At 36.4% G+C, this 15,382-nt stretch overlaps 1 protein-coding gene across 1 annotated transcript; it reads left to right on the forward strand.

The window, feature by feature from the left end:
• Window positions 1–197: 197 nt before the first annotated feature.
• On the forward strand, window positions 198–10,495 carry LOC131183199 (uncharacterized). Its single transcript, XM_058153464.1, has 2 exons — window positions 198–860; window positions 10,370–10,495. Exons 1-2 carry the CDS (start codon window positions 198–200, stop codon window positions 10,493–10,495), a joined length of 789 nt encoding a protein of 262 aa, XP_058009447.1.
• Window positions 10,496–15,382: the final 4,887 nt, after the last annotated feature.

Consider the following 15,382-nt stretch of genomic DNA (forward strand, 5'->3'; position numbering starts at 1 on the left):
CAGAAAGGGAGGTGCATAGTTTCCTGGGAAAGCTGAACTACATCTCCAGGTTTATCTCCAACCTCACTGCTAAAGCTAAGCCCATTTTTAAACTGCTCAAGAAGAATAACACCACTCAGTGGGATCAAGTTTGTTAACAGGCTTTTGAAAAGATTAAATAGTACCTGTCAAATCCGCTGATATTGGTTCCTTCGGTGATGGGAAAGTCATTGATTCTGTACATAGGGGTTCAGCAGAGCTCGATGGGTTGTGTTTTGGGGCAGCACGATGACACAGGGCGAAAGGAAAGAGCCATTTACTATTTGAGTAAGAAATTCAACGATTACGAGTCGAAGTACTCATTCCTAGAGAAAACTTATTGCGCATTGGCCTGGACGGTAAATCGACTCAAGCACTACATGTTGGATCATAAGACATGGCTTATTTCCAGGATGGACCTAATCAAGTATGTATTTCAAAATCCATTCGTGCCAGGGAGGATAGCAAAATGGCAGATCATACACTCTCATTATGACATTGTCTACATGACCAAGAAGGCAGTGAAAGAAAGCATGATTGCTGATCTCCTAGTGGAAAACCCTATCCAGGATTATGAAGCCCTAGATTTTGAATTCCCCGATGAGTATGTTAATGAAGTCGACAACGATGACAAAGAACCAACTGACATATGGGAAATGTATTTCGACGGAGCGATCAAATTGTCCGGTAATGGGATTGGAGCAGTTTTGGCATCCCCAGATAGAAAACACTTCCCAATAGCTATCAAGCTGAGGTTCGACTGCACCAATAACATTGCAGAGTATGAAGCCTATATGATGGGTTTACAGGCTGCCATCGAGATGAAGATCAAGAAGTTAGAGGTGTACGGAGATTCAGCCTTGATCATTTACCAAGTCAAAGGAGAATGGCAAACTAAAGACCTGAAACTGATCCCGTATCAAAAGTTGTTAGTAGTATGCCCTATAGCATATCATTTAGTATGTATCTTATACATATTTTTATTAATAAAAGGCATTTCCACTTTTCTGTTTACATAATATATTTATGTGTAATAGAAAAGGTCCATTGATATTTTGTTAGAAATTTTATTCTTAAGTTGTTAAGAATATGAGTGACAGTATTTCTAGTACAAAGTATCATAAATAGGTTCACAATCGAGGATACTTCATAATAAGGACATGACTTATCTAGAAAGATTGTATTCATGTTTGTTACCAAGTTATTTATATGAGATATAAATAAGATAGAATGGTGAGTCTCATGCCATATAGCAAACATGATAGGCACTTATAAATGATAAGTAGGCCGAACCAGTGACACTTATGACAAGCACATGGAGTTTACTCTTGTCAATGTTTTGTCATAAATCATATCAGTGCATATAATCTTTAGACCTGAGATAGCACAGTTATCTTGTATATAGGTAGTTTGAGTTTGATACTGCTTTCATACTTGTACTGTGTATGGCTATATGGGCATGTGTTGGCTCCTACTAGTTATATATGGAGGTAGGTGTTGATCAAGATGGAATCTGTTCCTCTAAGTAAAAAGAGATAAAATCCTATGGTCATTTAATTGTTCTTGATGTTTCAAGTTCCTGGCCAGGACAGATAGATTTAATCAGAAAAGAGTTTCTGAAGAGAAAATCTTTTTAATCAAGAACTGGAATTAAAAGAGAATATAATATTCATAGCAAATGGAGTTTGAAATAAACCATAACTCCAGCTTTAGTTGGGATTTTGTAACAGAGAGATTCTAGTGCATGATAACATATGATTATAGGTTCATTTAAGGTAAACCTTATTACTAATTGGGTGTTCATGGCATGCTATGCTAGGTGTTAACCATATTCTATGAGGTGCATAAAATGATTTAGAGAAATCATTTATGGTAAAAAAGAGTTCTGATGATATTAAGAGTTGATATCATGTCTCATTGCCAATTAGTGATGAGCCTAGTAAGTCACACACATACACAAGTTATCACCTATTTAAATATGATTTAATTAATTAATTAAAGAGTTTAATTGATTAATTAAATAGGTTTGGTTTGCAATTAGATTGCAAAGTCCTTTGCATGACTTGAAACCAAATCTAGATTATTGGATGTATAGTATAAGTTAAATTTATATTTAAAGTATTTAAATATGAATTTAATTAATGAGAAATTAATTAATAGAGATTAATTAATTAATTTATATTTGATATAAATTAATTAGAAGAAGAGAAATAATTATTTTGGGTTAAGAACTCAAAATTAAGACATAGGGGCATTTTGGTCATTTCGCAGTGTGACACGTGACACCATGAAATGGTGACACATGGCATTACACATAAGCTTGCCAAATGTCTTTTAATCATGTAAGATGATTAAAATTAAGATTAAATATAGGTTTGACACTTGGCACAATGTGATTGGGTCACTTAAACCTAGAGCTAATCAAAGGGTGACATGTGGCAAGGGTTTAATGTGTTAACCTAGCTATATAAGTGCTGTTATGAGAAAATAAAATACAACCAGCAGCCACACTCCTTTGTCATGCCATTTTGAAGCTCTGCCTCTCTTCCTCTTCATCTCTCATCAATTCAAAGAGATTAGCCATCAATCTCTTGAATTAAAAATACTAGAAATTGTTTCTACTGTCCTGTTTACATCTCTAATCTCTTAAAAGGCAGAACTTGAATTTATAATTTATAGAAAAAGCTTTAGAAGCTATTCAAGGGCTGCCATAGGTGTTCTTGGTGTAGACAAGCTAGAGGGACAACATCTGGTGTCCTAAAGACGAATCTCAAAGGCACAGACACGCTGCAGTGCATCAAAAGATTGGTGTAATCGTTCTTGATTTAATCTAGGGTTCTAAAATTATTTTGATTAATTTAAAAATCTTAAATGGCAAATACAGATCCAAAAACATATTAAAAGAGTTTTAATATGTTGTTTATCATTGAAATCAAATAGATAAAAATAAATCTTGCATGATGCATGTGACCCTAGGTGAAAATTTTGAATTCAATGGCATAAACTTGTGTTTTTCACGCTTCCGTTCCTTCAAAAGTATCTCCTAGAACTAATCAAGAAATTTTAAGAGATTTCCTTCACTCACCTCAACCATGACAAGAACCAATTCACCGATGCCTTAGCCACTCTAGTTGTCATGGCTCATATGGAAGAGGGACAGACAATGCTGGTGTTATAGATCAAAGTAAGGAGTGAGCCGGCGTACTGCTGTATGATCGAAGAAGAAACAAATGATAAAACCTGGTATCATGACATCTAGCTCTACATCAAAACCAGGGTATATCCTCTCGGGGTAAGCAGAAATGAAAGAAGGATGATCAGGAGATTAGCACTGGGATACTTCCCCAGTAGGGAAATTTTTTACAAAAGGAGCTCCAATGGTGAATTGTTGAGATGCATGAATGCAAAAGAAGCAAGGAGGATCCTTTTTGGAACTCATGAGGGGAATTGTGCTACTCACTCCAATGGGCATATGATGGCTAAGCAAATCATGAGACGGGGTTACTTCTGGTCTACTTTGGAAAAAAACTACATTGAGTACTTTCGGAAGTGTCATAAATGTCAAATCTATGCTGATCCGATAAATGTCCCACCTCATTAGCTTTTTAATCTTGTCTCGCCTTGGCCTTTTGCAACGTGGGGCATCGACATAATTGGTCCTATTAATCCCAAGGCATCTAATGGGCACAGGTTTATCTTGGTGGCTATTGACTACTTTTCCAAATGGGTTAAGGCAACGTCATATGCTCATATCATGCAAAATACATTCCTCAAATTTTTTAAGAATAATATCATCTATCGATACAACCTTCCCAGTAAAATTGTCACTGACAATGCCAAGAATTTAAATGGCCGAAAGATTTGAAATTTGTGTGACCAGTATAAAATCCGGCATCTCAATTCTTCACCATACCATCCCTAAATGAACGGAATGGTAGAAGCCATTAACAAAAACCTCAAGAAAATAATCAAGAAAATGACCGTCACTTATAGAGATTGGCATGATATGCTTCCCTTCGCCCTTCATGCTTATCGAACCTCCATGAGAACATTAACTGGGGCAACTCCATACTCATTGGTCTACGAGATGGAAGCTGTTTTACCTATAGAAGTGGAGATTCCCTCCCTGAGAATTCTGAAAGAGTTAGGAATCGACGAGTCAGAATGGATTTAATCGAGGTTAGATCAGCTGACTCTAATAAATGAGAAAAGACTAGCGGCAGTATGCCATGGACAATTGTACCAAAGGAGAATGGCTAGAGCATTTAATAAGGACGTTCGCCCGTGCGAATTCTAATTGGGAGATCTAGTTTTGAAAAAATCCTGCTAAATTAAAATGATCCTCGGGGCAAATGGTCACCAACTTATGAGGGACCCTATGTGGTTAAAAAGGCATTTTCTGGCAGTGCACTGATCTTGACTCATGTGGACGGCGAAGAATTCCCAAGGCCCGTGAATGTAGATTCTGTCAAAAGATATTATGCCTAAAAAAAAAGTGTAGGAGTGAAAACCTGTAATACCCTCACTGTAGCAATTCCGTGCATTCTATTGTTCCAGTGACCGGTGTCAATCCGGACAGCTAGAACATCTAGAAAAATATTTAGACTAGAGTGAGGAATCATAAATAACTCAAATAATAATAAGAAAAATTTAGGAAAAATTTTTGAAATAAAATACAACAAAGTTAAATGAGCTGGTGCCTGGTGATGGGTAACCCAGTGGAAAGTTGCGGTCTTCGCAACTAGAAGCCCTAAACCTGGGAGAAAATTCATGAAATAATTTTTAGGACTCCAGAGAAGAGTCATTGAGGTTTCTATTGCATTAGAATGCCAAGAAAAGGTTTAGGGAAATTTTTCGATTGGTACAGACGATTTTGGCTCAATAAGCCAAACGGAGGGCATTTTGGTCATTTGGGTCATTTCGTCTTCTGAGATGATTTTTGACTGACTTGTCCAGTTAAGTAAATAATTATTATGATCTAAAATATGAATAAATATTGCTAAAAATTAAATTGAAAATGAGTAGAAAAGAAAGAAAAAGAAAATGAAAACAAATACCTAATTATGACATCATATGATATCATTAAAAACTTATCCACCAATCACCATTCAACAAGCTTACATAAAATAAATTAAAAGAGATAAAAGAGACCAAAAATTGATAAACAATCTATATCTTCAACCTTTGGGCAGCCAAAAACGTAGAGAGAGAGGAAAAAAAACTCCATGGAAGCTTGATCAAGCTTGAGCTAACCCACCCAAATCACCCCAAAACCCTAGCTTCCCTTCACAAATATTTACCCTTACACCTAGAGCAAGTCTTTGGCAGCAAAAAGAAAGAGAAAAAGAAGAGTTCTAAAGCTTTGGAAATTAGCTAAATCAAGGTTAGTGCCTATACTTACTTCTCTCTCTTTTTAATCTTTGTTAGGAAGACAAATTAAATGAGAATTTATTGTAGAATTGAACAAAACAATTGTATTGAAGTATGTATGAGAATTGGTAGCCATGGGAGAAGGATGAGATTTTTTTATTTGTATGAATTAAATTGTTTAGAAGTAGTTTGTGATGAGAAAACTTGAGCTAGATGTTGAATTATGTGTGTTGGATGTGTTAGATGGCATGGATAGCATGAAATGGACACTTTGGAAATTAGGGTTTGTGAAAAATTATGTAATGGTATATTAACATTGTAATGGTCAACTAGTGACCATTTGAATATGTGTGAGGAGGAATTGAAGTGAGTAAGGATAATAGAGTTGAGCTTAGGCAAGCTGCCCTTGGTGACCTGCAGGACTGGGTGTGAGTCCAACGGGTTTTGGCAGCTATAACTAGAGTTGTATAGGTTCAATTGGTGCAAAGCTCATTGTACATGAAACTAGACACATAATGGCACAACTTTGGTGAAGAAACCCTGCTCAGAAAACCAAACCAAGTTGACCTTAAAATTACCCTAATCTAGGTGACCAACATGTTGTCCCTGGAAAATGACCAAATGAACAATATTTGTTCAAATGGTCATAACTCAGTGTAGAAAAGTTTAATTGATCTGATATTTTACCAGTAGAAAGCTGAGACATAGCCCTACAACTTTCATGAAGAATGAAAATTCAAATTCTAACCATAACCTAGTCAAATTGCTAACCAAACTTAGGTTACCAAATCTGACAAAACCAAATTGCCCAGAAATTCTGGGTATAGGTCAATCCAGCCAGTTATGGTAAAATGACCATAACTTAAGTTACAAAACTCCAAATAGAGTGATTCAAAAAAAGAAATGTAGCTAGACACAATAAGGAACAACTTTCATGAAGAAAATTTTGTCAAATTCCTGCTGTACAAATAACCAATGGAATAGTAAACCTAGGATATGAAATCTAAAAATTTTGAATAATATAAGATAAGCTTTGAAATGGTATTGAAAATCAATACCAACAAAAATAAAATGCAAAATGTGGTATCTTGGTGAACTTAGGTTGAATAAATTTATTATGTATTAAAAAGTCAACAATTTGAGTGAATAGTAATATGAATAGTAATACAAAGACACAAAGTGTAAGAACTAAATTGGTAGAAGAAATTAAAGTATGAAATTTGGAATTCATAAAATGTTCATGGATTACTTGGAATAAAAATAGTAATTTACCTAAATGACTTAATGAACATTTAAGTTATGTGAGTATATAGTTAAGATTTGTATTTCCATTACTAGTAAGTCTAATAAAATATAAGTGATACCACTTGAATATAAAATGAAATTAACCTAGATGGATTGTTGAGACTTATACTCCCAACACCAATGGAGTTCATAATATATTAGCAATATAACTTGAAGTATGAAATGTACTTTGCATGAATAGATTATTGAATGAATAAATATGATAAAAGTGTCATTTGGGATTTAGGTTCCCATCAAGAGAGAAAGGAAAGATATTTTGAATGTGAATGGTACATGAGATTAAATGAATGTGAATTGTAATTAGTATAAATATTACGATGAATGCATAAATTACCTAGAAATGTGAATTTGGAAATTATGTTTCCATTATAAACAAAATTAGAATGTTATAAAAATATAAACAAAAAATATAATGAAATAATGAAACATACAAACTCTTAATGGTACTATGTGCCCATGTATTACCTAGACACGTGTGTCAGATTGGATAGATTGTCATGCCAATAGAGTATTATTTTAGCAGTACTGTGAAAGGCTTTATGCTTGTATTCATGGCTTTATGCCCACACTCATGGCTTTATGCCCGCATTCATGGCTTTATGCCCGCACTCATGGCTTTTATGCCCAATTATGTGTTATTATGGCTTTTTAGTCATACTGACTGCATACGTGGTTGACGTTCTGCGTCCCATGGTATAACGGCCCGAGGCACCGCGGTGTCTAGTGCCAATGACCTGTTATCCAGTTTAGTCAGCCTGTCATAGGTTACCTGGGCAGAGAAAAAAATTTATTGAAATAAGTTAAAAATATTAGAAACCAAATAAATCAGTGAGAAAAATCCGAAAGGTATTAAACTAGTATTAAGAATTTAATTATTATGAAATGATCCACAATACAGAGAAAATATTAAGAGAGTAAATGAAAGACTAGCAAAATAAGCATAACGTAAGTAATTATTAGAAATGCATCCTCCATAATAATATAAACATAAACTAAATATTTAGATTTATTTGTACATTATATAAATGATTATTATAAACTTATGACAGAAGAGATTCTAGAGAGCAACATAAATGACGAAAAATATACTGTATGACAAATTTCATATGAACCCAATAAAATTCTTGAGTATAAAAAATATGCTCCAATTATTTTTATTTGTATACATTATTTCTTGTTATATTATTGCACCACTAAGCAACAATTCTTAGCGCGATGGATTTGTTTCCTCGCGCAGGTACTGAAGTTAAAGCCCAGGGAATACTAAATAGAGATTTTGGAGTCTGATCTGCAGAGTATTCAAGGTTGTCACCTCCTCAGCAATGCATGTGGATAGGGCCCATATAGATCATATTATGTATTTTGTACATTATAATTAATTATTATTTATAATGTAAACTATGAATTGTATGTTGAAATATAGATTATGGAACTGTAATTAATTTGTAGATCATATAAATTATGAAATTATGTAATTATTTTGTAAAATATGCATATTAAGGAAATTTAAAAATTTTGCTTATGTAATTTGAGAATGTTTACATATGAATTGAGTATGAATAGATTTGTACAAATGAGTATGTGAATTACAAGAATTGAATGTGAGATGAATATGATGAGCATGAATGATATTTTTATTGTAAAATATTATTGAAAATTTCAAGTAGGTGAATAGTAAAATACGTCAACTGATAATAAAATAGGAAAAACTCCTCTGGTTTCTCCGTAGAAAAATAATTGATATTAAAATATAACGAGATCAAATTATTAAAATAATAAAGTAAGACAAGATAGGGTGCTCCGGCACCGAATGTAGCACGCCTTGCTCGGCTACACTGTAGTCGGGTGTGGGGTATTACAAAACCCGAAAGGGCGCTCCCAACAAAATGTGTGAAAGAGAGTGAAAACCCGCAATGGCACTTTTCTGCAAAATAAGTGAGGAGCCAAAACCCGAAAGGGCATTTCAGAAAAGTGAGTGAAAAGAGGAAATTGTAGGCCAAGCCTTGGGACTCATTCTAACCCTCTTTATTTATCATCTATCTTTGGGACCGTGTTAAGTACATTCTGATTGGAGGAACATCTTGTGTCAAATTTGCTTTGTTTTGTCAAGTTTAATTTCCTGTTATCAACCTCTGGTTCCTTGATCCAAGTTAATTTTAATTTTCAGCATTTTAATTTCATATCATCAACCTCTGGTTCCTTGATCTAAGTTAATTTTAATCTTCAGCATTTAAATTTCCTGTTATCAACCTCTGGTTCCTTGATCCAAGTTGATTTTAATTTTCAGCATTTAATTTCATGTCATCAACCTCTGGTTCCTTGATCCAAGTTGATTTTAATCTTCAGCATTTAAATTTCCTGTTATCAACCTTTGGTTCCTTGATCCAAGTTGATTTTAATTTCCAGCATTTAATTTCATGTCATCAACCTCTAGTTCCTTGATCCAAGTTGATTTTAATCTTCAGCATTTAAATTTCCTGTTATCAACCTCTAGTTCCTTGATCCAAGTTGATTTTAATTTCCAGCATTTAATTTCATGTCATCAACCACTGGTTCCTTGATCCAAGTTGATTTTAATCTTCAGCATTTAAATTTCCTGTTATCAAACTCTGGTTCCTTGATCCAAGTTGATTTTAATTTCTAGCATTTAATTTCATGTCATCAACCACTAGTTCCTTGATCTAAGTTGATTTTAATCTTCAGCATTTAAATTTCTTGTTATCAACCTCTGGTTCCTTGATCCAAGTTTATTTTAATTTCTAGTATTTAATTTCATGTCATCAACCTCTGGTTCATTGATCCAAGTTGATTTTAATCTTCAGCATTTAAATTTCCTATTATCAACCTCTAGTTCCTTGGTCCAAGTTGATTTTAATTTTTAGCATTTAATTTCATGTCATAAACCTCTGGTTCCTTGATCTAAGTTGATTTTAATCTTCAGTATTTTAATTTCCTGTTATCAACCTCTGGTTCCTTGATCCAAGTTGATTTTAATTTCTAGCATTTAATTTCATGTCATCAACCTTTGGTTCCTTGATCTAAGTTTATTTTAATTTTCAACATTTTAATTTCCTGTTATCAACCTCTGGTTCCTTGATCCAAGTTGATTTTAATTTTTAGCATTTTAATTTCATGTCATCAACCTCTGGTTCCTTGATCCAAGTTGATTTTAATTTTTAGCATTTTAATTTCCTGTTATCAACCTCTGGTTCCTTGATCCAAGTTGATTTTAATTTTCAGCATTTTAATTTCATGTCATCAACCTCTTGTTCCTAGATCCAAGTTGATTTTAATTTTCAGTATTTAAATTTCTGGGTTTAAGATCCAAGTTGATTTTACTTTTCGGCATTTTAATTTTCATCATTTAATTTTCGTCATTGATCTCTGGTTCTAATATCCCAACCGCCTAAAATATGGGTCCAAATCTTTACATAATTCCTATACAAGAGAATTTCATTCTCTTTAATAGAAATTATGTAAAGAGGGGCAGCTGTAAACACCATATTCTAGCTGACCTCCTAAGTCAAGGAACTTTTAAACTTTTAACTTTATTATCCACTCTCAATCGATGTCCCCAATCACAAATAGCTTTTTCAGACTCACCGATTGCTCGTCCCTGGAACAAACCAATCTCATGCTTAAGTTAGATGGCTTTCTGATCTCTTGGTCTTTGCAGATGAGTTCGAGACAATATCGGGTCTCCAGACCATCCAATCTAGCCTACCAATGTTTGCCAATCTTTCTGTGTACAAATATCGCAGAGCTTCACTTGACTAATGTCGTGGTTGGGCTTCTCGCATGAATGTCCCCAATATTCCTTAAAATGAAATTAAGGTTTTTATCTGGTCTAATAATGGTTCCGTTCCGATCTTAAAAGTTCAAGTCAATGTCAAATCTCTGTAATTCTAATATTTTAAGGTTTCATTCGGTATTTGGTCATGACTTAGTCTGATCTTATGTTCACGTATAATGTTTTTCCGATCTCTTATCTTCTGATTAATAGTCGCTTTCAAGTTTATGTTCAAACTACATTCAATCAAATAAATACTCAGGTAATGTGGTTTGCACGCTTTCCGATCTCATCAAGAAATTGAGCAAACAAAAAACTTCTATTCATTTCAAGATAAAATGTACAAGTCATTCAGCAGGAGGGTTTCCCCCAGCCTACTCCCCGGGTACATTATCATTTCTCTCATCCTCTCCCTCTCTCTCGGGCTCCTCCTTGCTCTCCTCCTCACCCCTTGGGATAAGATCCACCATCTAGGAGAAGTCTTCCTCAGGATAGGGCCTCTTGAGCTCGGCCAGAAGATCGCCATGAGCATTCATATAAGCACCTGCTTCCCTCGTCACGGCCTCTTCTTCCTTCACTCTGATATCCTCGGTAAGGCGAGTGACATCGGCAATTCAGAGGGCCTGAGCTTCTTCGAGTTCCCACTCCAGTTCGGCTATCTTATCCTCATAAGATTTCATCCGACCCTCAACCTTGGCAATGTAGTCCTGAGCAGACGATAGTTGGGATTTGGTGGAAGCCGCGTCTTGGACTGCCTTCAGAATTTCCTGCCTTAAGACATGAGCCTTTTCTCTAATTATATGTTGATTCACAAGGCTCTCTATGCTCAAGCTCATTGTCTAAGCTAGGAGATCATCAATGCTATCCGGGGTCAGCCTGTTCCGATCGTCCTAGAAGCAGATGATGGCACCCAAAACTTTAGCCAGGCCAGGATTCCCCCGAACTGAGCGGTTCTTCTCTAGGGAATGAATGAGGACCTGGGTGCTATGAGAGAGGGTCCTCACAGCAGGTTAGGAAGACCCTCCTTCCTCGCTTGAAGAAATTGGCGGAGGTAGCGGTTCATTTTATCGAGGAAGGGGAGGAGCGATCTCTATTTTTGGGATCGGCTGTCCTGAAGGTCGAGACGAAGAGCCTGGCACTTCTGCCGAGTCTAGCCCTGGCGTCTGGGATACCGCAGTAATCTTCATTTCTCTCACCTTTTAGGCAACCTCTCTTTTTTGCTTGTGGCTCTCCTTTGCGCCCTCGCCTTCAGCCATACTTGTACGGAAAATAAGTTAGTGAGATCACCTAAGTCAGGAGGCTAAAGATTCAAGTTATACCGATCCTAGGTCCGAGGTCAAAGAGCTACAGTTCATAGTCTTCATTGGTGATCATCTACATTAGCCACCACTTCAGTTCGGCCATAACGGCATCCAGACATGAATACTTGTGAGTGGCCACCTGATCCTTCAATTCCTTTACCATGATGTCCTCGTCTCTATTTAGGGTGATCTTCTTGGGAATTAAAGGGACCAGGTACTGCCAACTCCATGGGATACCCTCGAAGCCATTCGGAATCTTGCTTCTCAATATAAAGAACCGGTTCTTCCAATTCTTTAATGAAGAAGGGAGATCGGTAAAAAGCCCACAGTGTGGCTTGGCTTGGAAAAACCAGTACTCATTGTCCTTTCGATGAGTGAGCCTATGCAACTCAGCAAAAACCTTTGCTATAGGCTCGAGCTTTTTGGCTCAGTATAAATGTTTAAAAGCCACCAGAATCTGCTATGAGTTCGGGTGTACTTGGGCTACACATACATAGAATTCGTCTAAGGGAAACCGAAGCCCAGCTTTCAATTGTTCTTCATAAACCATGATCACGTCGTTTTCGTCAAAGAAATGATCAGCTTGGAGATCGGCATGACATCTAATAAGCTCGAAGGAGTCAGTCCGAAGGTTGTACTCTTGACTGATGGACTGCATATCAGTTTCTTGGAGGACCGATGGTAAATCATCTATGGAAAGATTTTCTTTCCTTGAAGAAGATGCCTGTTTTGATTGGGTCGCTCGACCGTGGGCTAAGGCAGAGGTTGTAGTAGGTTCAGGTCACCCACTCGGCCTGACCACCTCAACTTCATCTGACGTCCACGAGATATGAACGGAAGGCGGGCTCGTAGCTCTCTAACCGTTGGTACAGCTCATTTTCAGAAAAAAAAAAAAAAAAAAAAAAAAAAAGAAATCAACCGAGAAAAGATTGAAACCCTTATCGGAGTATAAATTGGTGCCTGAAAACTTTAGAAATTGAGAGGAAATGCTGAAATAGCTTGGGTAAGCTCTGAAACGACATAAGGAAACAAATGACTCACCTCTCGCCTATTTATACTCATCTGAGCATTAAATGCTCATGAAGTCCCAAGTGACGCATCAATTAGCGGAACCAAGCCGCCACCTTGACACATCGCAAGAAGGTTCCAGAAACATAATAAAAAATTGGATAAATGAGATCAGTTAACTAAGGTCATCAAATTGAATAAATTTCCAAACTTACTGATAGTCGAATGGCGATTCGTCTAGGGATCAGATCGGATACAATTATTAGAGATCGGAAAAATAACTAATGAAATAACAAAACAAAAAAATTTAAATAAAAATTTCATTTTATTTTCAAAAGATCGAATTACATCATTTGGGCTATCTCAAAAGATCGGATTATATCATTTGGGCGATCTCTCAAAATCAGTACTACATTCTACTAAGCTTAAGACTACTCCGAGGCCTAGAATGCAGGCCTATGTCAAAGCCTAGTCTTGTGACTTAATCAAAAGATGTGTTTGATCAGAAAGCCAGCCATAAATGTTGGATAGATGTGCAGCTCAGATAGGGTGACTATGACTCTCATGATATTGAGCGGAGTCATCACTGATGTCATGGACCAGAATCGAGCTGCAGTCGGGACGCCCGATATGGTTGGGAGCCAAATGAACTTCAAAAAGCAGTCACCGATATCAAGATTGAAATTAGCAGTCCTCTTGTTCGAGATCGGTCTACTGATTATACCGATAGATCGATTTGAGATCGACACGGCCGTCATTTTCAATCTTGATCAGTAAATTAGTCTGGTTTCCTCACTGTCATTAGATGACATTCTCATAGCTCTCCGATCGCCGGGGTCATAAATTTTTAGGTGAGGGACGAAGGAAATAGTCGGAAAAAGATCAAAATGGCCATTATAATTAGAATTATCACCGAAAAAGCTAGAATTGGGGAAGGGCTGCATTGAAAATAAACTGAAAATGGAAAAGTGAGGTGTGAAGACGATTTCCCATTACTACATATATATAGGGCCTTGGCATTTATTGCAGACAAAACCCAAAGCGGATGTATCGGTAACTAGAGAATTTATTGCTTTGACCAATGCAAAGCTAGATAGAGGGAAAGACCAGGAATGAGACAGATCAGGAAATAGGAAGGGACTCGATGCAAGAGATAGAGATCGGAAAAGGTGATGGTCGTAACGGGAAGATTGGAAGAAACAGGAGATGACCTATAGAGATCGGGGAACGTAGAGGGGTTAAATAACTTCCAATTGACTCTCTTCATCGTTAGATCCGAGTTAGTTAAAGCATTTGCAGACATGATCAGATCCTTACCACGCATTTGATTTGCAAGGACGCCCTCCTAGCCGCTAGATGCCAAAGTAGTTAAAGCAGCCCCGTACATCCCTATCTCCACCGTTGAACATAATCGTAAGGATGAATCTGGAGCCCTCGGATCAAAAGCAAATGATAGATTCAGCACCTTTTATTCCCAGCCTTTGGATCCATTTTGTAAGGCAGGACCCTGAGCCGTTGGATTACGAGGAGAGAGGACGGATATTCTGAACGGAATCTCGACCCTCCATTTTAATTCTCTTTAATTCTCAGACATTAGATTATGTCCTTTTGAATCTGAGCCCTTCGTCTCCCCTTGGTAAGATCCTAACCCTTCATCATGGGTGCCCGTTCCCTATAAATACTTGCATGCAATACTGTAGAGGAGTGTAACACCCTCACTGTAGCAACTCCGTACATTCTATCGTCTGACCTGTCGGTCGGTCCGACAAACTAAAACATCCGAAAAATATTTAAACTAAAGTCAGGAACCATAATTAACTCAAATATTAATAAGAAAAATTTAGTAAAAATTTTAGAAATAAAATGCAACTAAGTCAAATGAGCCTGTGCCTGCGATGGGTAACTGAGGTAAGTTGCGGTTCTGCAACGAGAGCCCTAGACCGGAAAAATTCATAAAATAATTTTTGGGACTCCAGAGAAGGGTCATTGAGGTTCCTATGGCATTAGAATGCCAAGAAAATATTTAGAAAAATTTTTCAATCGGTACAGACAATTTTAACCCGTTAAGCCAAACGGAGGGCATTTTGGTCATTTCGCCTTCAGAGACGATTTTTGGCCGACTTGTCCAGTTGAGTAAATAATTATTATGACATAAAATATGAATTAATGTTGATGAAAAATTAATTTGAAGTTAGTAGAAGAGAAAAGAAAAGAAAATACAATAAAATGCCAATTATGACATATTATGAGGTCATTTAAAATTGCCTACCAATCACAATTAAGTAACCATCAAATTAAATAATAAAAAGAGTCAAAAGAGACCAAAGAATTAAAAAGCAAACAGCAGCCCTTCTTCTCCTTCAAAAACGTTTTTGACCTCCTCCCTCACTCCTCCATTAACAAACTTTCTAAAGCTTCAATTTCCATGCTTTCCTCACCCCAAAACCCTAAGTCCCTTCACTAAAAACTGGTCTCTACCTCTTGGGAAGTGTTTGGCAGCCTAGAAAGAGAAAGAAAGTGAAGATTAACTTGGGAAAATTCTGCCCTACAAGAGGTTAGTGCACATATAAACTTAAAACTCTTTAATCCC

This window comes from Hevea brasiliensis, chromosome 1 (genome assembly GCF_030052815.1).
Source record: "Hevea brasiliensis isolate MT/VB/25A 57/8 chromosome 1, ASM3005281v1, whole genome shotgun sequence".
Lineage (NCBI taxonomy): Eukaryota > Viridiplantae > Streptophyta > Magnoliopsida > Malpighiales > Euphorbiaceae > Hevea > Hevea brasiliensis.

Excerpts from the sequence above, each read along its gene's own strand:
- LOC131183199 (XM_058153464.1), top strand. The coding sequence starts at position 198 with ATGGGAAAGTCATTGATTCTGTACATAGGGGTTCAGCAGAGCTCGATG. Across the intron at positions 861-10,369 it reads TGAAGATCAAGAAGTTAGAG|ATGAGTTCGAGACAATATCG; the intron begins GTGTACGGAGAT and ends TGGTCTTTGCAG.